The sequence below is a fragment of the Mauremys mutica genome, chromosome 1 (genome assembly GCF_020497125.1).
Source record: "Mauremys mutica isolate MM-2020 ecotype Southern chromosome 1, ASM2049712v1, whole genome shotgun sequence".
NCBI lineage: Eukaryota > Metazoa > Chordata > Testudines > Geoemydidae > Mauremys > Mauremys mutica.
The window spans coordinates 249,845,317-249,868,479 of NC_059072.1; the positions used below are offsets into that span (position 1 = coordinate 249,845,317).

General features: G+C 43.6%; 2 protein-coding genes across 3 annotated transcripts in view; one reads left to right on the plus strand and one right to left on the minus strand.

Moving 5' to 3' along the window:
* Nucleotides 1-2,747: 2,747 nt before the first annotated feature.
* GPR45 (G protein-coupled receptor 45) lies at nucleotides 2,748-4,087 on the plus strand. The gene has a single exon (XM_045002311.1). The coding sequence runs from the start codon at nucleotides 2,972-2,974 to the stop codon at nucleotides 4,085-4,087; it is 1,116 nt and encodes a 371-aa protein (XP_044858246.1). The 5' UTR covers nucleotides 2,748-2,971.
* A 17,014-nt stretch (nucleotides 4,088-21,101) lies between these two features.
* TGFBRAP1 (transforming growth factor beta receptor associated protein 1) overlaps nucleotides 21,102-23,163 on the minus strand; it is a 60,779-nt gene continuing 58,717 nt past the window's right edge. For both annotated transcript variants that reach the window (XM_045006548.1, XM_045006538.1), the window contains exon 12: nucleotides 21,102-22,995. In XM_045006548.1, the coding sequence (XP_044862483.1) occupies nucleotides 22,822-22,995 (174 nt within the window). In that variant the 3' untranslated portion in view covers nucleotides 21,102-22,821. The remainder of the gene's footprint in view (nucleotides 22,996-23,163) is intronic.

Sequence of the window (23,163 nt, forward strand, 5' to 3'; positions counted from 1 at the left end):
ATGCCACTGCGAGGGGTGTGTGCTAAGCCCCACCCCTGTCAGAGAGATAGGTGCCGAAGTCCGAAGCTTTACAGCTGAGACGGGTGCCTAAAGTGAATTGTTGCACACAGCAGGAGGAGAGGGAAGACCTCCCGTGTAACTTTTAGTCCTATGCTCAGGGTACTCAGCTGCTGTTTCCTTCACAGAGAGCTGCTGAATGCAGGTTTATTTGAACAAGTGGAACTTTATTAAACCCTCCAGACAGCTCTAACCTAATTGCTTCCAGCCTAACTCCCTGCATTGCTATTGTCCAGTCAATAATAGTACCTCCAGGAGACAGGGGACCTCTGATTGTAGTTCTACTGGTAAAGATACACCTGGTTCAAGTCCCCTCTCTCGGAATTTGAACTGGGATCTGCCACAGCACAGCTGAGTGCCCTACCCTGTGAGCTGTGGGCTAGTCTGTTGTGGGTGGCCTCAATTTCTCCTGTTGAAGCTGTTCTACTGGGTATAAATAAAGTGTTATCACAGAAGGGGAACTCAATCATGGCTCTTCCACATGCCAGGTGAGTGCAGTAACCATTAGGCAACAAGTATTGGGGTATCCGTGTTAGTCTGTATCCACAAAAATAACGAGGAGTCCGGTGGCACCTTAAAGACTAACAGATTTATTTGGGCATAAACTTTTGTGGGTAAAAACCCCACTTCTTCAGATGCATGGAGTGAGAGTTACAGATGCAGGCATTATATCATGACACATGAAGAGAGGGGCTCACTAGGCAACAGCCAGTCTTGTGTGTGCACTCAGCCAGTGACTCTTATTTATCCACAGCGGAACAACTTCAAGAGGAGAGACTGAAAGAGCCTCACAGCTGAGAGAGGGCAAATCCCTGTTTAAATCCTCTCTCCTCCTCACAAGTAGGCAGAACCTGAAGCAAGGTCTCTTCCAATGTGAGTAACCACTGGACTAAAAGTTAGGGGTGGGCTCTCCTTCTCCCTCCCCGCACCATTTTGTGTAAGCGCCTATGGAACCTGAATCACTAGGTGAATTTGAGCACACTTACCAGCCAGGGCCCCACAAGCAAGCTTGGTAGAGGAACGCCTGTCGCCCCCCAGTTCATGTACCCCTCTAGGGCTCAGGCATCTGGACACTGAGCATGGCGTTGCAGTGAGCATGTGCAGATGTGGAAACAGAGGTGCCTAGGGAACTTCTAGTGCAACCATTTAGGTGCCAAGAGAGCTTAGGCATCTACAAAGTCTGGAGGCTGCTGAGCGGGGGGATTTTGAATCATAGTCAGGCCTGATTTGGGGATTTAGGCTCGTAACTTGTATTTCTCAAAATATAGCCAAGTGATCTTGACTGCACTTGTGGTTCGATATTAAAAACATTCAAGAGCCCAAATAACCAAGCTTTAGACCAAGCAGTCACTTATTGTCTAAAGACATGCAGTTCACTTTTCACAGGGGTGCTCCCATATCATGCATGTGAGACTACATCGATACAGTAACCTCTTTACAAGTTAGAGAGCATTCTGTGTCACCAGAGACTAAATTTAACCAACCAGCTTTTTGTTTTGTTCTTCTGGCACCATGGTGTATCTTTCCTTTGCTGTTTTGGGTACTGTATTCCAAACCAATTTTCCATGCAGGTACTGCCATACTTGTACCAGGACAAATGACAACTGTATATTGCCTTTAACAGGTTTCCTGTTTTCCAGTGCCAAAGCTGGCATTAGCTTTGCAAAGTGTTGTGGGATACTTGGCATAGGTGAACAGAATTACAGGAAGAACGTGATATACGTCAGGTAGCCTAACTACACAGCATTCATATTTAATATCATGTAGACAGTATTAGTTGTGTATAACACTTATTAATGTGGTGCATGTGTGTATGTATAATGCGTTGGTAAACAGAAGCCAGTTAGGGGCTTAAGTCCTTTTGTGAATCTAGCCCAGTGTAGCATTGCTATTAGCAGAATAGGGTTGCGTGCTGTTTTACATGAGTACATAAACAGGTAAAAGGCACCCAGCTATGAAGGGCAGGGAAGGCATAATTGTGGGATGAGATAGGGAATAAGAAGAAAATATAGCGGAGAGCACTTTCCTCTCCTTTGTAATCAGGTGTCTTCTGGACATTTCAGGGGCTTATTTTAATTGTTTCCATTTTTCATTTATTTTCTCCCTAAGCATTTATTATGATGCTTAGTACCACAGAATGACTATGTGGCCTCTCTAGCATTTCTAATCCTACCAACCCTCAGACACTGGAGTAGGCAGGGGAGTTTAGTAGTTGAATATTAACCCACACGGTGCTTTCAGGAAGGATTTGAAGACGTACACTAGACCGTCTATTTAATAAACAGACACAGTGGAGCTGACCACAGAAACTTTGAAATAAGACCTGCCAAGTGAAAACCTGAAAAATCATTCGAACATCCAGAAACTTCAGTCATTTGTTTTCTCTGTCCAGGTAATGTGAGGGTCTAAGCATATCTAATACATAAAACTGATCTTGTATCTAATGGTGGTCTTAATAGAAAATGTAAACCTTTTATTGAACACTGGAAGCATGTGCTATTAGGACATCCGACTATCTTTACATATAAAGATTAAAGGAATTTAATCATCATCATTGTATGTATCCCAGGGTTATTGAACAGATGCAGAGAATGACTTGTGATTCACCTTCCTATTTTCTCTAGGTCAGAGATTCACCAAGCAAATGTACTTGAAGATGGATTCAACTCCAACTCCAATAAACCCTGAAGTTACTTGCTCTTTGCTAAATATTAGCTTTTGTTCAGCCCTCCTGATATCTGAAAAATATTTCCTCAAAGACAGACCTCTATTTTAACCATTGATCTACCACAGCCATCTGCAAATATCTGTCCATGGCCTTTTTCTTGCAGGCAAGATGAAATAATGGCAACAATCAAAGAGTTAACAGGAAGACTTTTTGGCTCTTCCTTCTCCTACTTCAGGTTTGTCAGTGATGGCATGCAACGACACTCCCATAGACAGTAATGTTGCTCTCAATGAGAGTGCCCCATCCATAAGCTCCAGTTACACAGCTCTGCCTGCCCCACTCAGGATATTGTTGGTAATAATAATGGTATTCATGATTGCTGTTGGATTTTTTGGTAATGCCATTGTCTGCCTCATTGTCTACCAAAAGCCAGCCATGCGTTCAGCCATCAACCTGCTGCTAGCAACTTTGGCCTTTTCTGACATCATGCTGTCTTTGTTCTGCATGCCTTTTACCGCAGTTACAATTATTACAGTGAACTGGAACTTCGGGGCTCACTTCTGTCGGATATCAGCTATGCTCTATTGGTTATTTGTCTTGGAAGGAGTCTCTATACTCTTGATCATTAGCGTGGACCGTTTCTTAATTATCGTTCAGCGGCAAGACAAGCTGAACCCTTACCGTGCCAAAGTCATCATCGCCATGTCCTGGGCACTGTCCTTCTGCATTTCCTTTCCTTCAGTGATTGGATGGACATTTGTGGAAGTACCAGCCCGGGCTCCCCAATGTGTTCTGGGGTACACTGAATTTCCTGCTGACAGAGCATATGTCGTGATGCTAGTTGTGGCAATTTTCTTCATCCCTTTCAGTGTCATGCTGTATTCTTACCTTTGCATTCTAAATACCGTGCGGCGCAATGCCCTTAGGATCCACAACCATGCTGAGAGCCTTTGCTTGAGCCAGGTGAGCAAACTAGGCCTCATGGGACTACAGAAGCCTCAGCAGATGAATGTGGACATGAGCTTCAAAACCAGAGCCTTCACTACAATTCTCATTCTGTTCATTGGCTTTTCACTCTGCTGGCTTCCACACACCGTCTTCAGCTTGCTCTCTGTGTTTAGCAGACAGTTCTACTACAGCCCTTCTTTCTACATCACCAGCACCTACATCCTGTGGCTGAGTTACCTCAAGTCAGTGTTTAACCCTGTCGTCTACTGTTGGAGAATCAAGAAATTCCGTGAAGCCTGCATGGAATTCATGCCTAAAACATTCAAGGTCCTCCCTAAAGTGCCTGGACGAACAAAGAGGAGAATACAGCCAAGTACAATATACATCTGTAGTGAGACCCAGTCGGCTGTTTAGGAAGAAGCTGTGTGCCAGTGAGGGAAAAGTTATGAAAGGATTGGTTAAAGTAGGCAATAGTTCATTTCTACTATTTACTTTCTACAGTTGTCACAAATCTTTAAAAGGATGCTGTGCTCCATTGTTCCGTGTGTTAAGATTGTATTTCTAACTTCCCCCAGGCTTACAAATAACTCATTAGTACTGCTTGAATTAAAACCACTTGGTGCAATAATGTTGCAATACTTGGTGCCATGTAAAAATATCACTTGTGACCAAAAATATAGTCCTTCTAATAACAATACATTGGTAACAGCTGAAAGCCTATATCCTCCTTTAAAAAAAAATATAACTATTGTTTTCATCACACAGCTCAAGTGGAAAAAAAATACAAGAAGAATAAAAATGTGGGAGAGTCGTAAGTCTAGAGTACCAAGCTCTAGAACAAAAAAAACAAAAACAAATGTTTTTAATTCTGTTCATTGCCAAATCACTGCAGAATTTGAATCCTCATCTTCCTGTGACTCTTCCTGTGCAATGAGACATGAAACAATTGTTTTGTACAGTGGTGTAACTGCAATGTCAGATTGAGTCTGTTCATCTTTGATTGTCATAAGTGTTCACAGAAACTGAGGCACAGAAAGGAGGTGACTGGCCTCAGGGCACACCGCCACTCTATGGCAGAGCAGAAATATAGTGCTGAAGTCGTGGCTTCCAGTCTCATGCATTGACCTGTAGCCTGTCCATCTTTTGTTTCTTCTTCAGCATTCTCTCCTCTCTTAGGCCTGGTCTACACTAAGAAGGGGGGTCAAACTAGGGTACTCAAATTCAGCTACGTGAATAGCGTAGCTGAATTCGAAGTACCCTAGTTCGACCTACTCACCCATCCAGACGCGGCAGGGTCGAACTCCGCGGCTCCCCCGTCGACTCCGCCACTGCCGTTTGCAGTGGTGGAGTACCGGAGTCGACCGCAGCGCTTCCGGAGTTCGAACTATCGCATCTAGATCAGACGCGATAGTTCAAACTCCAAGAAGTCGAACTCACCGCGTCGACCCGCAAGGTAAGTGTAAACCTACCCTTAGTTACACACACTCATTTCCTTTTGTGTTCATCACTCTTGCTTGACCTAATCCTTTCTTCCCCTGCAGAGGCCTTTGTTTTCCAGTTCTACCTTCCCACCATTTCCCCTGTCACCGCCCTCTGGTCCTGTCTTACTTCCCCAGTTTGTCAACTGGATCCTGTATCTCACCCCAAGACTGGTCCCTCCACACATGCCATGCCCATTATCTCCCCGTGATCCTGTCCCGGGGGTAGGGAATGTGGTGGTGGTGCTGTTGCTGTTTAGGGCCAAGAGGCACATGTACCAAGAGGTGGATGTACAAGAGAACCCATATGAAGCAGCCAGTGCTGGTTAGCTTTTCCTTCATGCTGCCTGCTGCAGTATGCTGCTCTGGGGGATCGAGAGAGCAGGAAGAGCAGTGAGGGGGGAGAAAAAGGGAAAAGTCTGGACTCCCTAGTGGTAGGAGGAGGAACAGCAAGGGAAACCTTATTTAGTTCACATGACCCTGTTTATGCATATCAGCTGGGGCAGATACGTGATTGTCATGCCAGAAGTGACCTTTAAATTGCTCAGACTTGGTGCACTCAAGTTAGTTTACAGTAACCTGTTTTGTTAAAGATTCAAATACACAAACTAAACTGCTCTAAAGCAGTCTTAGTGCTGCCAGTCCATGCAGTCAGACCAGCATCGTCTCATGATCAAAAGCTGCTGAGAGAGCAAACCATCTGTAATGCTGCCTAGTATTCCTGTTTCTCACAACCTAAAGCCATCTCCCCTCATGTTAGGTACATAACTGGGATTGGCAGATAGTTTTAAAAAATCCCATTTTTCCCCAGAGGGAGTTGTTCTGCCATCATCTCCCCCCCCCCCCCCCCAAAAAGAAAAATTTAAGCCTTGGTACAATAATTCAAGAAAACATCTGACACTGAGGGAAACTATTGATGAATGATCAAACTTCAGTGGAAAAACCAAAGAATGGAAAACCTTGTGGTACAAAGTCTTAGTTATAGAAAGACTACAAAATTACTACTAACTAAAATCCGTTGGAGGCAGCCCAGCCTCAGGGTCTCTCAGCTCTAGTACAGAGGTGTCCTTTCCAGTATCCCCTCTCTTGGGGAAGGTTGCATAAGTACTGAGAAACAATTATATAGTTAAAATAAAATGGCTGCACTGTCTAATTTCAGTGAGGCTGTACAGTTTAAAAAAATTTTTTTTTTCATATTACCATCCCATTAGAGTGGAGGATACATTTAAAATCTATACCCAATTAAAACTACAGGTTTGGGGAAAAGTAGGGTACTCCACATTATCTGAACATCATTCTAACATAGGGGTTAATGTTAAGGTATAATAGCTGATGGCCTGGAAACCTCACATTTTTTGCAAGATAGCACAGCCAAAGCTACTGTAAAGTTGATGCAAATGCAATACCCAAATTTTGCATGGCCAGACTAGTTCCAGCTGTCAAAAACAAGTTAAGGATTAATGCTAAGGTCTTTTGGAACCAGTGGACTTTTCCAAATGCACATCATATAAGTAGCAAACAATGATGTGAAATGACAATCACATTGACCCTATCAGCACACTGCTCTGCAATGCTGCTGCATAATGATGTGATTGAGCAAACTGTAGATTGGTAGCATGTATGACTCTGGCTCACAGGACAAGCTAGTAAAGGTGACATCCACAACTTTGAGGACATTTGGCTGACTGTTTTGAAAATGCCAAGGCATGTGCGTACATAATGCAACTGCAGTTGCAGTATCTTCCTGAAAAGTTACATGCTATGGTTAGGAAGGAAAGCCACTTTCATGTGTCTGTAACAGTCCCTCCTCCCTAGGTCTGTGGGGTGATAGACATAGGACTTTCAACAGCAAAGCAAAGACTGCCATCATTTGAGCTAAAGCAGTGACTAGCAGGAGCCTGCTCTCTCCTGAGCATAGAGATAGGGACATGTTACAGCTAATGTCAGCCTAAAAACTAAACCTTTTTAAAGGGATGCATTGTGATGAGGGGCATTTTTAGCAACCAGCTAGGTGTCCAAGCCACTGCCAATAATTGGGATGGACTATCAATTATTCTGCTTATTTCATTGAGCAGGCCTTTGCAGGAACTTCTCTTAACTAAGGCAAAGCTGGGAGGGAGGAGACAGCGATCACATGGAATGTGCTGAGTCCATGTCCTCTCTGATGTGCTGGGGTAAGCATCCCTTGAAAAACAGGAAGGCTATCTATATTTGTCTTCTTGTGTGTGTGTGTATGGGGGGTGGGGGCGAGGCATGAGACTGAAGACTGCAAAAACACGTCTATATAACTAATGGCTTAAAAAGTGCTTGCTTAATGGTTTTTCTTTGATTGCCATGTTGTTTACTAACAAAAACGGGGTCGACAGCGCTGAGGAATTTGGATTTGACCTTCTGGACATCTCTTGGAATCCCAGTGACAGGCAGATAGCTGGCCACTTGGACCTTGTCGTATGACCACTCACGACCCCTCCAAGCTGTAGGTATCTAGTGTTTGGGGTGCTGTATAACTGAGGCTGCGAGTTTGTCACAGAAGTCACAGCTTCTGTGACTTTCTGGGACTTCTGCAGCGAATGGTGCGGCTGGCCCCACTGAGCAGTCTTGGGCTCCCCCTCCTTGCCAGCAGCAGCAGGAGTGTGGGTGTGGGAGGGGGCCTCAGGGTTGGGGCGTGGGAGGGGGTGAGGTCTCTTGCAAGGTGCTTACCTCAATGGGTGGGGCGCCTTGGAAGTGGCTACATCCCTCAGCACCTAGACAGAGGCATGGCCAGGCAGCTCTGCATGCTGCTTCCGCCTGCAGGCACCGCCCTCACAGCTCCCATTGGCTGTGGTTCCCAGCCAATGGGAGCTGTCGAGCCGCGCTTGGGGTGGAGGCAGCACACAGAGCTGCCTGGTCACACCTCCGCCTAGAAGCTGAGGGAAGTGGCCACTTCCAGGGAGGCATGGAGCCAGGTAGGGAGCCTGCAAACCCCGCCAACTACCCCCCTCCCCCCAGCACCAGCAGGGGTCCCAGGGCGCACACTGCCACCCACCCACCCATCCCCCCCAGGCCCCATGGGCCACCCTCCTCAGGACCTGCAGTGCCCCTGGACTGCCTTCCCCACCCAAAGATTGTCAGGAGTATATAGTACAATCCTGGACAGGTCACGGGCTGTGAATTTTTGTTTAGTGCCCATGACCTGTCCATGACTTTTACTAAAAATCCCTGTGACTAAAATGTAGCCTTATGTACAGCCTTGTGTTTGTATGTGCTTGAGACTAAATAAAGCAGAGACTTTGAGTAAAGGCATTCTGGTGAGAGTGCTGGAGACTAATAAAGTGAAGGCTTTAAGTAAAAGCACTTGATTTTGTGTGATTTATGCCAGCCATATAGCAGAGGGAGGTACTGCATCTCCCTTGGTTTATTTCAGGCAACCGCCTTGCAGAGAGTAAAGCTACTGAGCACTTTGGGTTTAGAGAGCCCCGGCTTACAGATCTGGAGGCCACAGCGAGGACAGCTGCGAGGAAGGAGACGGTTGACATAAACAGTTTGTTTTGTTACAGTAGGAATTAGAGGACAGCAGGACAGGATCACTCCCTACACTTCCTGTGTTGTAGCTTGCATGTCAATTGACAGAGCTCAGGTCGGTGACCTGGTTGAGTGAGAACTTATGCCCAAACAAAAGGGAACTTCTGGAAAGATGGAGACACTTGGCATGGTGTTAGGTAACAGCTTGACTGATTTTGTACAGGAACATGGCAATTATTTTTGGATATTCAGAGTCTTTACCTGCCCTGGAGCTCTGTAAGCAATGGGGAAGCTGGGTCCGGGTGGGAATGTGGGTGGTAGTGACAGTATTAGACAAAGAAAAATTTCGGTAAGGAGCGGGTGCAAGAGTTAGAAAAAGTGAAAGCCAGGGTGAAAGCCGAATCAGATCCCCTCAGAGCAACCACGTTGCCTCAGACAGCACAGCAGCAAGCGTGTGACAGTGAGAGAGAGTGACGGGTTGCAGCAGGAAGTATTTGAGTTGCAGAAGCAGACTGATAGTAGCGAGGTTAAAGCTTTACTGAAGAATCCCAGGATAAGAGCCAGGCAGATCATGGGGAAGGTAAAAGACAGTTATGCTCTCAGAGCCATGTGAGGAGAGCAGAAGGGAACAGCGGCTGCAATTAGAGGAAGTCGTAGTCTGGGAAGGGTCAATGGGTTAAAGGAAGACCCCGACTTAGATCCTTCTTATGATGATGATGACAGGGATGGTCCCATGAGCTTCCTTTTCCCTTGGGCTCTACTGGGTAGTCCCTGTATAGTCCCTTGCGTGAAACACTTGCGGAGTTTCAGAAGCCCCCACCCATAGTCTCCATAATAAACACCATAACAAGGAAAATTGGTCCCCAAGGGAGTAACCAAGGAAGGGCAGCAGGGAAATCAGTTGGCCTGTTAAACTGGAGTACAGCTTTGGGATGGCTGGCTAGGGTAGCTGGCATCCCCGGTCTCAATCTGGCGATGGTGGTGGCTTTGATCAGGGAATACATGATCCCAGAGGATTTTGAATGGCTCTCTTATACTATCCCTGGCATCGAGAGGAGAGTGGGGTTGTCACCTCCTCTTGCAAATTAGTATGCCTGGAGGATTGGCAACCCTAGAAGGTGCCCAAAGGCAAATTAATTTGCAAGAGCAAGTGACAACCCCCACTCTCCTCTCAATGCTACGATAGGGACAGGGTACGGATTCCCAGATCCTTGGACCCATGGAGCCCCACTTTCCTTTAGAGTGTTAGATTTGTTGTTGCAGTCTGTACTTTAAGTTTTTGGCTTAGGTTTTCCTTCCTAAGTCATTCTTCACACACACACACCCCTTCTCTGCCCTCCCCCCATGCTTCTTTCTATATCCCCCCTCCCCACCATCTGCTTTTCTAATCTGCTTTTCTATACACACACACACACACTTTTGCTGCTGCTTCTTTGTGTGTGTGTTTTGTTTTAAAGGTCATGGGAAGTAGTAAATTAACAAAAGGAGGATCAGGCTCAAGTTTATTGTTTATTTTGAGGCCAAAATGGGAGGGTCATGGTGTGTTTGAAGGGGGGGGTGTATAGACAGAATTTGTTGTTAGATACAGGTGCCACTTATTCCTTGATGAGTACCCAGAATAAGGCATGTCATAGAATTATAGGGTTGGAAGGGACCTCAGGAGGTCATCTAGTCCAACCCCCTGCTCAAAGCAGGACCAATCCCCAGATTTGTACCTCAGTTCCCTAAATGGCCCCCTCAAGGATTGACCTCACAACCCTGGGGTTAGCAGGCCAATGCTCAAACCACTGAGCTATCCCTCCCCTTAACTAGGTGACTCCCATAATGGTCCAATATTAGGAGGTAATGGCCTCCCTTGTAAGAGGCAGCCCAGTGGTTTTTCATTTTAGATTTAGCCAATTTTTGTTGTTGCTTTCCCTTTACATGGGAACAGCTACTGTAAGTTTGCATTCACATTATGGGGAAGAAATTGTGTTTTGCCAGAGTTCCCATGGGCTGGACCATTGGCCTGCAGCGGCAAACCGCGGCCAGTGGGAACCGCGAGTGGCCGGACCTGCGGACAGGGCAGGTAAACAAAGGGGCCTGCCCCACCAGGGGCTTCCCCTACACAAGCAGCGATTCCAGTTTGAGAAACACTGCCCTAAGCAAATCAAGGTTGATGAATTTGCAGAGCCTCAACTAGATGCTCAAAGAACAGTTAAAAGTTCGAGAGCACTCAGGGGGGAAAAAGATGGGGGAGGAAAGAGGTGAACTCAAACCCACACCGGTCTGAATAGAAGTTTATCTAGCAATACTCTCCCTATACAGGGAGGAGAGAGGTTTGTTTTGATTTACATTTTAGATTAGTAACCATGTAAATGCTAGAAGTCCTTCAAGACTATGCACTCCTGTGTGCTGTTTTTGCTGGCCTGCATGTTGTGATCCTGCTCCTCTGGTGGTGTCAATTTGGAACTTGTGTTCGAGGGATAGGGAAACTTCCCATGGATGACAGCAGTAGACAAAGCAAATGACACAGTGAAAATTAATGTCAACCTTGATGACCAGAAAAGTTTGGAGCAATGCTGCCACTGCCACCTGAAAGTGTTTAAAGGTCCCTGGGACAAAAGTGACTCCTTCCTCAACCCTCCTCCAGATGCCGCAATGTCCATCTGCTACAGGAAGGGGGAAAAAATGTAACACCAATATGGATGAGTGACAAATGCTAATTTTTTTTTACGTTCTTTTGCCATCTGTAAAAGGGGTATAAGTCCATAAATGAACACACAGACAAAGCAGACAGCACCAGGGGAAAAACCAATTTGCTTTAGACTGAAATACCACCTTACACCTCCAGACATTGGGCAGGAAAATCTAGGGAAGGCACGCTTACAGCTAGTGCCACCAGAAGAGGAATGGAAGGTTATCTTGCTCTGCATTTTGAAGGGCCCAGGTTCTCCAAACTCAGTGCTGAGGGTGCAGTGCCAACAAGATCATTTGCTGGGTGTCAGCTGAGAGTGCTGAACTTTCGTTGGATCACAGCTATAGTGCAACCAGAACTCTCTATGAGGATGACCACAGCTACGTGAAGGACCTCTTTTTAAGGAAAAGAAGGTGACCTTTGAGAAGGGTACTGACAAGGGGCATTGTAAGCAAGCAGGCACGTGTCCAAGCCCCTGCCAATTATTGGGATGGACTATCAATTATTATGATTATTGCATTTAGTGTTATGTCTCCTGGTTTATTTCCTGATAGGGCCTTGTAGAGAGTAAAGTCACCGAGAGCTTTAGGTTTAGGGAACCCAGGGAAACACACTGGATTGAAGATGTTCATTACTCTGCACAACAAAACTGTATTAATTTCAGATCTCCACTCTGCACAGAACAGGGTGGCCACCACTAACAGCCCTCACAGCAAACATTACCATGGGAGCAGGTAGAAAAATCAAACCATGTACCAAAAGTGAGCAGTACAGAGGATTAAAACTCCAAAAGCACCTTTACTTTGTTGTTAAAAAGCAAACCGGAACAGCATTTTTTAAATTTCAATTCAATGCACAAGCCCCTTTCCATAAGAGTTGTTTTAAAAACTGAACTGTGGGGATATACATACATACATACACACACACACACCCCAAATGGTTAAATACCTACATCAGGCTGTGGAGAAAATCATATCTTTCTTTAATTTCTTTGAGGTGAATAGAAAAATTAGCATCATGGTGTGGATACTGTAATGGCAGGAGACCAGGTCAAGGAAAGAAACTCTTGGAGGTGAACAGACCTGATTCTAATATTAGGAACAGTTACACATTTAAGAAAACAAAACAAAAAACACAAAAGAAACAGCTTATTTCTGACAGAACATAAAATGTGTCCAGGCATATTCTGATTAATAACTGCAGATTTCTGAAAGACCGACTGCTGAGAAAAAAATGGGACAGACACAGCAATTTGCCCCAATTTCTCTTAGCCTGTCCCCTTCTTACCTCTTTTTCCTCTCTCCACTTTTGATATTAAGTTAATAAGCAAGTAATTTGCATGAAGGACTGATTCTTTTGTTAAAAGTAACTCCTACCTTTCCTATATTTTTCTTCTTCCTACACTACAGACTCTGCCTTTTCCCTCTTATAAAGATAGGATTTGCTACACCAAAAACTGCTATATCCCCTTTTGAGTGGCAGGGGTAAGTATATCTAATGCTTCCGAAAGAGGTTAAAACACACCTACCAAACTGTACAATGAATACCGGGGAGAACTCTCCTCCTTATGCAATTAGTTTTAGGCCTTGAAGCACAAGATGCTACTACTATGGTCAAGATTGTCCAGTCCTTTTACATTTTCAGTTTATTAATTTAGTGGCAACATGTTATGTAAAGACACTTAGTTGTTCCTCAATGTACTGCGCTTTAATGTTCTCCTAGTCAAGAGCACTCCTGTATCTTTTTCAATTTCAGCTTTTTGCATTAAGGAAACAAAACTGGATAGTACTTTGGATATTACTTAATATAGTGTAATGTTCTATGTTGTTTTCCCTTTGAATAAAATGATCCGTGGTTGTATTTACAATGAGAAGTTTAAGGTGTCAGACGGCATACATATAGTGAAGCAATGAATTCTAGCATACGGTACAGTTAAAGGAGTAAGTCCTAATCCTTCAATGAGTAAATATATAGTCAGTCTTATTGGGCTCCCTAGTCCAACATTCTCAAGATAACATAAGCAAAGACCAATGATCATGAACATAGGCACTGCCATACCAGCTCAGACAAGTGGTCCATCTAGTCTGGTATCATGCCTCTGACAGCAGCCAGTAGCAGAAGCTGCAGAGGAAGAGGTAAAGGAACCATAAAATGGGACATAATTCTGAATAACCTGTACATAAACTAACCTATGTTGGATCGGAGCATGTTAGAAGTGTAGATTAAGTTCTGAAGTACAAGCTCACACCCCTTCCAATTTTTATCCTGATGTAACCCTAGATGTTCCTATCCATTCAGATGTCCAATCCTTTCTGAATTCTAATAAGATTCTCACAGATACCTTGAGACAGAGAATTTCAAATGTTCAGTACACAAAGAAAATCCTTTTCTAACTTAGTTTTAGACTCGTTGCCTGGAGTGGGCCCTTGTTCTTTTGTTGAGAAAGGGAAAAGCCGCCCCTGATTTAGCTCTCACCCTTCAAAGTTTTGTATTCTTCATTTTTCAATAAACAGAGGTCAGTCTCATGAGAAGAGTCTAAAGTAGCCTCAAAATATATTTCACTGGTGATGATTCAACTTAGCTGCAGCTGTCAATTTTCCTGTACTTCTGTCTTTTTCTTGCTTTGCCCACAGAAAAACCTTCAACATGGATTTGCAACTTATGACGATTGTGTTGAGTATTTAAAGCCTTGTCTACAGAAGGAAGTTGCTTTTAAAAGGATAGGCCTGGTCTACACTAGAGTTTTGCCAGCAAAAATCAGCTTTCATTGACAAAACAATGGAAGTGTACACACTACAATCCTCCTCCTGCCGACAAATCTCTCCTGCTTTGCCAACAAAATAAAACCACCTGGATGAGAGGCATAGAACTTTTTGCAGTAGTTATATCGACTACGTGTCAGTGTAGACACTATACTTGGTTGTGTTGTTGTAAATGGCCTGCACAAAGTGTGCCACAATGCTACTCCTGACTGCTCTGGTCAGCTGTTCAAACTTTGCTGCCCTGAACCAAGGTACACAGGCATCCACCCCTTCCCTTTTAAAGGCTCAGAAATTCCACTTCCTGTTTGCTTGGTGTTGCCAGCTCACTTCGCACCTTCTCAGCTGTCGCGCTTGGAGCACACCAGAGTTGTTGGATCTGCTGGCACTGTGGGGAGAGGAATCTGTGCACTCCCAGCTCCACTCCAGCTGTAGGAATGTTGATACCTATGGTCAGATTTCTCGTGGCAGGCTGGATAAGGGCTATGAATGGGACATACATCAGTGCCGTGTGAAGATAAAGCTGAGGCAGGCGTACCAGAAGGCAAGGGAATCAAACCGTCACCTGGTGCTCCACCGAAGATCTGCCGCTTCTATAAGGAACTGGATGCCATGCTCAGCGGTGCCCCCACCTCCACCACCAAGAGCCCCACAGATACTTTGGTGGGACTGGAGACAGGGGACATTGGAATTAACTCCGAGGACAAAAATCATGGACAAAGAGGTGAAGTTGGAGGACAATGTGGAGCACATAGCAGGGTTGTCCAGTGGCGCAGCAAGTCAGGAACCCTTCTCCTCGCCGGACAGGTCTAGCCAGCCCCACCAGTTGGTGCTGCTCAGTTATGAGGTAGTGCTGTCCTTTGCTTTGTATATTCTACAAGTGGGTGAAGGGATAGAAACATACAAGACTAGCTGTGTTTGCCTGTGCTTCACATTCCCCTGTGTAGCTAAGCAGTGCAGAGGAACAATGTGGTAATGCACAGTGAGATTTCACGGGAATTCTCCAAAAAGAGATCTCTAGGAAACTTTACTGGAGGTACTCGCCAATCCTCTGCCAAAGGTTCCTTGGCAGAGCTGCTTTGATCCTTCCCTCATTGTAGGAAGTTTTCCCGTGTGTGCAGGGACCAACGCGGCACACAGGCGAGCAGCCTAGGGACCCGGTCTGAAGCTGCATGCATGCAGGAGATGCACGCTTGCTTACGCTCAGGAGTGAGAGATCAGCTTCAACGACCCTCAGCTGTGGAAAATGGTGGCAGAGTTTACAATATTGTCCCCAGTCACCTTCAGTGATCCTCTTAAAACACCACCTACACCTTTCCCCCCCACTTTTTGCCTGCACTGTTAGGCTAACATATTTCAAGTTGCTCCATCAAGCTCATTTCCATTGTAGATCTATTTAACTAGCCAAACCAGGGATAATATGGCCAGTCAGTTATATAGCACCAGAAGGCGGCCATTAGAATTGCCAAATATGGAACGCTCAACTATGACTACTTCTACTGAATCCCGATAAACTCAGTCAGGGGATAGGAAGGGAGGAGGCATAGTAAGTGACAAACTCCCCTCCCCCAGCCAAAAAACCCAAGGAAACCAATTTATCCAGGACTTAGTAAAAATTTGGAACATTTCATTTGACCACCTCCCTTAGAGGCACAACTGAGCTACCAATAAGGCAACACTTCACTCATGCATCTATTCCCTTCATTTAGCAGTCGCATACCATGGCACATATCCCTCTAGAAAGTAAGTTACAAAAAGTAATTAAAATAATTTATTAAAATCAACATGTTTACATTTATACATTCCACATACTGCTGGATATGTTCACTGACATACCGAGCAAAAAGTCAAGAGAGCAGAAGAGTAAGTGTGAAGGTTGCCCAAGTAGCAAGCTTAATCCAGGGGTACTGTCAGTTGTGTAACTAGCCATTAACTTAGGCTAGCTATCTGCTGCCCCTTTGCAAGTAGCAGCACATTTCATAATCTGTGTTCAGAGGACAAAGCTATTAGCTTACAGTTCAGACAATGTTCTACACCAAGGAAACAGTCAGCATTAGTAATTCATAGGTAATAGAACAGGTGACATGAATTAATTCATTATTAAGAACATAAGAAAGGCCGTACCAGGTCAGACCAAAGGTCCATCTAGCCCAGTATCTGTCTACCGACAGTGGCCAATGCCAGGTGCCCCTGAGGGAGTGAACCTAACAGGCAATGATCAAGTGATCTCTCTCCTGCCATCCATCTCCATCCTCTGACGAACAGAGGCTAGGGACACCATTCTTACCCATCCTGGCTAATAGCCATTTATGGACTTAGCCACCATGAATTTATCCAGTCCCCTTTTAAACATTGTTATAGTCCTAGCCTTCACAACCTTCACATTGTTATAGTCCTAGCCTTCACATTATTGCCAATGTACTTTTAATGTAAAAAATTATGATGTAACTGAAAATTTAGATCATGCGGATTGATATAGAATGATCTGACTAAAGCTAACTGGGAAAGAATGAGTGATATTATTGTAGAAAACAATAAAACTATCAGAATGACAGCTTTTTAAATAATTATTTATGGTAAGATGTACAGAAAGACTGATAAAACATTTTGTTGCAAAGTCTGAGCCTTGGTTCAGAGTTAAGCTTTCATATAAGAATGTATAATGAAGGCATTAAACTGCTTTTATGCACATATTCCCACCCCGGTAGGATCAAAGATACCAGTCTCATAATAATGATTCATAATGAAAACTGATATTTTAATGAACCCAAGAGAGACATGGCTGAGGATGCATCTAAAGCTCTTACGGCTACAATCCAGAACTTTCAGTGTGCTGTAGCAGTGACCACATGGGATGTGAATGCATGGGCTGTAGCGTCACATTTTGAGGCCTTGTCTACACTAACAGTGTTCAGTGAAGATGCTACCTACGCCAATGGGAAAGCTTCTCCCGGCAATATATGTACTCCACTTCCCCAAGAAGTGGTAGCTATATTGACAGGAGAAGCCCTCCTGTTGACATAGCACTGTCTTCACCAGGAGTTCGGTTGGTATAACTGTGTCGCTCAAGGTTGTGGATTTCCACACCCCTGAGCAATACAGTTATATCAATGTAAGTTTGTGGTGTAGACCAGGGCTGACTTGCAGAGCAGTAACTTGCTGTATGAACAAGCCCTTAGTGAAATGTGACATGACATCCCCCCGCCCCACACACACAAAATAAAGTTTTGGAGAGAGAGACACTTCAATGAGCATCAAAGAGTCCTGTGGCACCTTACAGACTAACAGACATATTGGAGCATGAGCTTTCATGGGTGAATACCCACTTTGTCGGATGCATGTAGCGGAAATCTGGTAATTTCCACAACATGCATCCAACGAAGTGGGTATTCACCCACGAAAGCTCATGCTCCAATATGTCTGTTAGTCTGTAAGGTGCCACTGGACTCGCTGCTGCTTTTACAGATCCAGACTAACACAGCTACACCTCTGATACTTCAATGAGCATAAAAATCTCATATCAAACTTTGTTATGTACAGTACATAAAAAGTAACTGTCTCAAACACATGGGTATGGAATTTATCAAGAATATTCTTGTAGTAAAGTCAAATTGCATGACAATTTATTGACAGATTAAGGAGGACAATGGATTGAAATCGTTTACAGGCATAATTTGGACTGTTCACTGCTGTTTCTAGCCTCTAATTTGAGCAGAACACTGGATTCTGAAGTGCAGTTTTTGTTATATCAATTATTTCCCCCCTCCCTTTTGCTGCAGATAGGGAGGAAAGCAGACAGTAAATCAGGACAAGACAACACAGTCAGTTTTTTTGGGGGGGGGGGGGGGACAGAGAAAAGTTCTTATCCTTTCTAACCAGGACAAATGCGGACACACTAGCCAAAGTAGGTGACTAAAGGAGAGCCTCCCTAACTGAGTTACCTGAAATTCTAGGCCAACACTCAGGGCAGGTTTACACTACAGGGAAAAGTCAATCTAAGCTATGCAATTTGAGTTACGTTAGTAGCATAACTCACATCGACATAGCTTAGGTCTACTTACCGCGGGGGCCACACCACACTGGGTTGATGAGAGAAACTCCCTCATCGACTCCCCTTACTCTTCTCCTTCTGATGGAGTACCGGAGTCAATGGGAGAATGATCAGTGGTCGATTTAGTGGGTCTTCACTAGACCCACTAAATCAACCCTCAGTGGATCGATTGCCATAGCATCATTCCCACCAGTAGTGGAGACAAGCCCTCAGTGAGATTTCATTATGTGCTAGTAGCAGGCAGTACAGAAAGCTCCGAGCTGGGTGCTGAAGCAAAAAGGAAACTCAACCGGAGAAGTTTGTTTCATGTTGATAACAGCTATCATATGAATCTGAAATTGTAGGGACAACACAAGATGGAAAGAAGATTCAACTCCTGTAGTAGTGCTGAACAGTATCATTGTTACAATGCTGTGTTTTATATTCCATACTGAAATTTTGATTGGGAAGCTTACTAAAGATGTAATATACTAGCGAGGCTTGCTCTTGATGACAGAAGTGTTTTGAATTGACTCCAGAACCAGCAATGATTGAATAAATTGCTAGAACAAGCGGCAGAGACTGCAAGACAGCTGATGTGAAAGCACACACACTGAGGGAATAGTGTCTCAAAGGCAAAAATAAACCAGAAAAATGGGACTTCCAAGTCATAGCTGGTGTCATTTCTTATCTAACTTGTCAGCAGGGCTGCTGACACCAACCATCTCTAATGAATCCCTCCCAGAGGCAGTAAACAAAGACCCAACATGTTCTTTATGATAGAAAGTGTTACTAGCTAAAACAGAGAAGTTCCAACCCGCCCTGAATATAGATGATTAGCAGGAGGCACTCCATGCTGAAATCAGTGCTGCTGCTATTGATATTAGAGAGGGTTAAAAACAGAGGTAAAAGGCAGAAACAATGAGAGAAAGGTTAGTTATGGAGAGGCACACACATACGTGGGTCAGCATCTTTCCGCAGCTTTGAAACCAAGCTTGCTAGTTTCTGACATTTTGCTTCAAAGATCTTAAAAAAGGTGGCCAACGAGGCAGACATTAGTCAATCATAAAGCGTTTTCAACCTTCCCAGATTACTCCAAAACTTTTTCAGGGAAAGTCGCTCTTTAAGCAGAGTCACTAAACATCTTAGTCAGCCATGTTCTTTCACTGTCCTCTGTGAAACCTGGATTTATCTTTGGATCACTTTCATTTGGAAAATTTTAGCAAGTTTCCAAACATGGGTTATACACAGTTTAGTGGTGCTCCATTAATGTACTGATTTCTACAAATGTTTCTGCCTTGGATTTAACTGGAGGTAAAGTCTCAAAGTGGATGACAATAGCAGATATGGAAAAGTTACAGAATATGATGCTGTAACTGAAGAGGTTTTGAAACAAATGCCTGGCAAATTGCTCTAGAGTTAGAAGTTTAATTATGGTCTTTGTGCCAGAAGCAGTAGTCCCACAAACCTGCTAATTTATTTTTTGCACATAACTGAGTTGTTTTGAGACAAATTGATACTGCTTAATTTTGCCAACAGGCTTCCTGTCAAATAAAGATGTTTCTCTAAATTTTAGAATTGTATTAAAAACGTGCACAGCTGTAGTTAATACACTGAAAGCAGTAAGTGATATAGAAGTTGAAATTCCAGTGGCAATATATTGTCTCTCTTCCCTCTTCCCCCCACAAGATTACACTTGAGTTAAAAACTTAAGCCTCTTTTTTGCCCATTATCCTTCCAGTTCAGGTTAGATTATGTTATTCTACGCTATCCATTTTTGTATACCTTTTAACATTTGCCTTGCATGTGTGCTATAGCTGGATTTGAATTTGTTTTAGAAGAATTACAGGTTATGTTTAGATAACATTAAATATGTTAACAGAAAAACTAATATTTGGTCTTATTCACATGTAAACTTAGTTAAGGTTTTCTTCCATGAATTTGCCCTTAGCCAGGTATTTTAAGTCCCCAGGGCACCACTTCTTGAAACGGAGTGTGAAACATCTGGATTTGACATTCTGTCTGGACAGTAACCTTACTTTTAAAAAAATAATAATATACTTTCTTTTATTAGTGAGACATCTTTATGAAAACAAAATTAGTGTACTGCAGCGGATATTTTTATATAATGCCTGTTTCCCAATAGGACATATAAAGCACTTCTTACAAACTCCATGCTATTGTCCACATCAAAAAAATGTCTATATTCAAATCTTTATAGAAGATAACACTGTTTGTGATTTCCTCACGTCAGTACTCCTTGAGTTACATGATTTTGGTTTTATTATTTTTTTCAACAATATTTTGTCGACATTACCAACCTCTGAACTTATTTTATGAATTTATCTGCGTTTTAGACCATACTGATTTATGATATCCCATTCAAAAAGGAGTTATGTCTGGGTGGCAGTACTGCTACCCTTACTTCTGCACTGCTGCTGGTGGCGGCACTGCCTTCAGAGGTGGGCAGCTGGAGAGCAGCAGCTGCTGGCCAGGAGCCCAGCTCTGAAGGCAGAGCCGCCGCCAGTACCAACACAGAGTAAGGATAGCATGATATGGTACTGCCACCATTACTTCTAAGCTGCTGACTGCAGAGCTGGACCCTCAGTCTGCATCCGCCACTCTCCGGCCACCCAGCTCTGAAGGAAGCAGCACAGAAGTGATGGTGTCATGGTATGGTATTGCCTCCCTTACATCTGCGCTGCTGCTGGTGGGGTGCTGCCTTCAGAGCTGGGCGCCTGGCCAACAGCCGCTGCTCTCCAGTCACCCAGCTCTGAAGGCAGCAGTGCAGAAGTGAGGGTGTCATGGTATGGTATTGCCTCCCTTACGTCTGCACTGCTGCTGGTGGGGTGCTGCCTTCAGAGCTGGGCGCCCGGCCAACAGCCACTGCTCTCCAGTCACCTAGCTCTGAAGGCAGCACAGAAGTAAGCATGGCAATACAGCAATCTCCTTAAAATAACCTTGTGACCCCCTCTGCAACTCCATTTTGGGTCAGGACCCCCAGTTTGAGAAACAACCGTCTCCTCCGTGAAATCTGTATAGTATAGGGTGAAAGCACACAGAAGACCAAATTTTCCGGGAGGAGACTAGATTTCATGGCCGTGAATTTGGTAGGGCCCTAGATATTGTGCAGATACACTTTGTGCTGAAAATCTCAACTGACTCAATCTGAAAAATGTAGAGGAGTCATACCAACTATTTCAACCATGTATCATTCAAGAATCTATTATTACAGCTTGATTTCTTCTTTGGCTTAAAGAATTAAAGTTTTAAAAATATGTTTATACATAATCCTCCTATGTAGAGCGAAGTTGCCTCTTTCAACTCTCAGGCTCCTTACAAAATTTGGTTAAACAGTATCTTGAAGAGTTCACAGGATCAGTAAATGTTATTTTTTAAATTATAGAAAAAGCGTTACCTGAAGAAGAGCTCTGTGGAAGCTTGAACGCTCGTCTCTCTCACAGAAGTTAGTCCAATAAAAGATGTTGCCTCTCCCATCTTGTCTCTTAAACAGAACACTTCAGAATTTATAGAGCATTTACTAAATCATCCAAATTCACTAGCACCTGGGGGTGTCATTACTGACTTCTTCACGACCTCTCCTCCCCTTTCCATCTAGGTCCTAGATCTCACACAGGGATCCCAAAACACTGACCCTTACTATTGCAAGGAGTCCCACTGAAGTCTCTGCTCTGTCAAAGTTATATTACAGCAGACATTTATAATGTAACCCATACTCTTGACGTCATTGTTTACATGTTTATCCTCCAAGGACATTCAATAATAAAACCAATTTATTCAACTGTATTTACAGCATATTTGCATATTAATATGTAAGTCCATATTAAAAATTATTAAAGCCTCTTTCCCCAACAAAAATATGACTAGGGTCTAACTAGACTGTATCAGACACCTTCATTACGACTGGGATTTTCAAATACAGATGTGTGACTGTATGAGGCCATCAGTTTCCACTGAGTTTATTACTTTAGACACAGCAAAACAATAGAAACTAGCAACAGGCCAGTACTTAAATTGGTTTTATGACAACAATACAGCAGAACGTGGTGGCGGGATGGGCCGGGGAGACAAAAAGTGCATCAAAAGCCAACAATTTGTAGCGCACAGAACAAGTTCATAATGTGATCCTGTGGAACAGATTTCAGAAGAAATGAGGACATGCTGCAGCTAACAATCGATATGCATTTTTTTCTTGAGAATAACCTGCATCATGCCAGTCTCTTCTCTACATGGCAACAACACTGTATAGTCTCTTCATCAAGCATTCTAGAGACAGACAATATTCGACTCCTGAATAAAAGGGTCTCTCCCCGCCACACCATGTTTATAAGCAACACATTCAGTGCAAATTTAAGTTTCCTTAAAAAACATTAGTCTGCCCCGTATTCATCCTTTCTGTGAAGAAAAGGCTTATTTTCTTTCAGAAGGTAGATTTTTTTTTACTATACACAGAAGAGCCTACTCTTGCGTGTCTACTTCTGATAGTTAATATTTTTTTTGCTGTCTACATTCATAAAGATCAGCAGATGAGTGGCCATATTTCACATTTATTGAAATCTTCCCATTAGTCTCAGGATAATCTCTTCATCTTGATTTACTGTTAAAGTAGCTGCACTTGGCTCTTTATCCAGCACGTTTTCCAAGGAGTAAGTCATGGAAACTAGTGCAACCTGGAACATATTTCAAGTTTGACTGTGATGGGTCATGTTAGGATTCATGAGTCTCTTTGCGGCGCAATGGGTGTGAACCATACCACCATTTGGGTATCTCACGAATGCAGGCTCACAGAAAGGACTTTGGCACACCTGGCAGAGCTTTTTGTCCGAAAGAATAATTGGGCTTCCTTTTAGTTTAACCTATAAATAGGAGAAAAAAACATGAATCCAATATCACTGCAAATCAGGAAGGGAACTAAAACAAACAACATAACAAATCAGGTTGTTTATAAGACAACAGTGTCCATTAAAGCTTTTCACATTACAGCTACATTAGCTGAACAGTACTGAGTGGAAAGACCTGGGTCA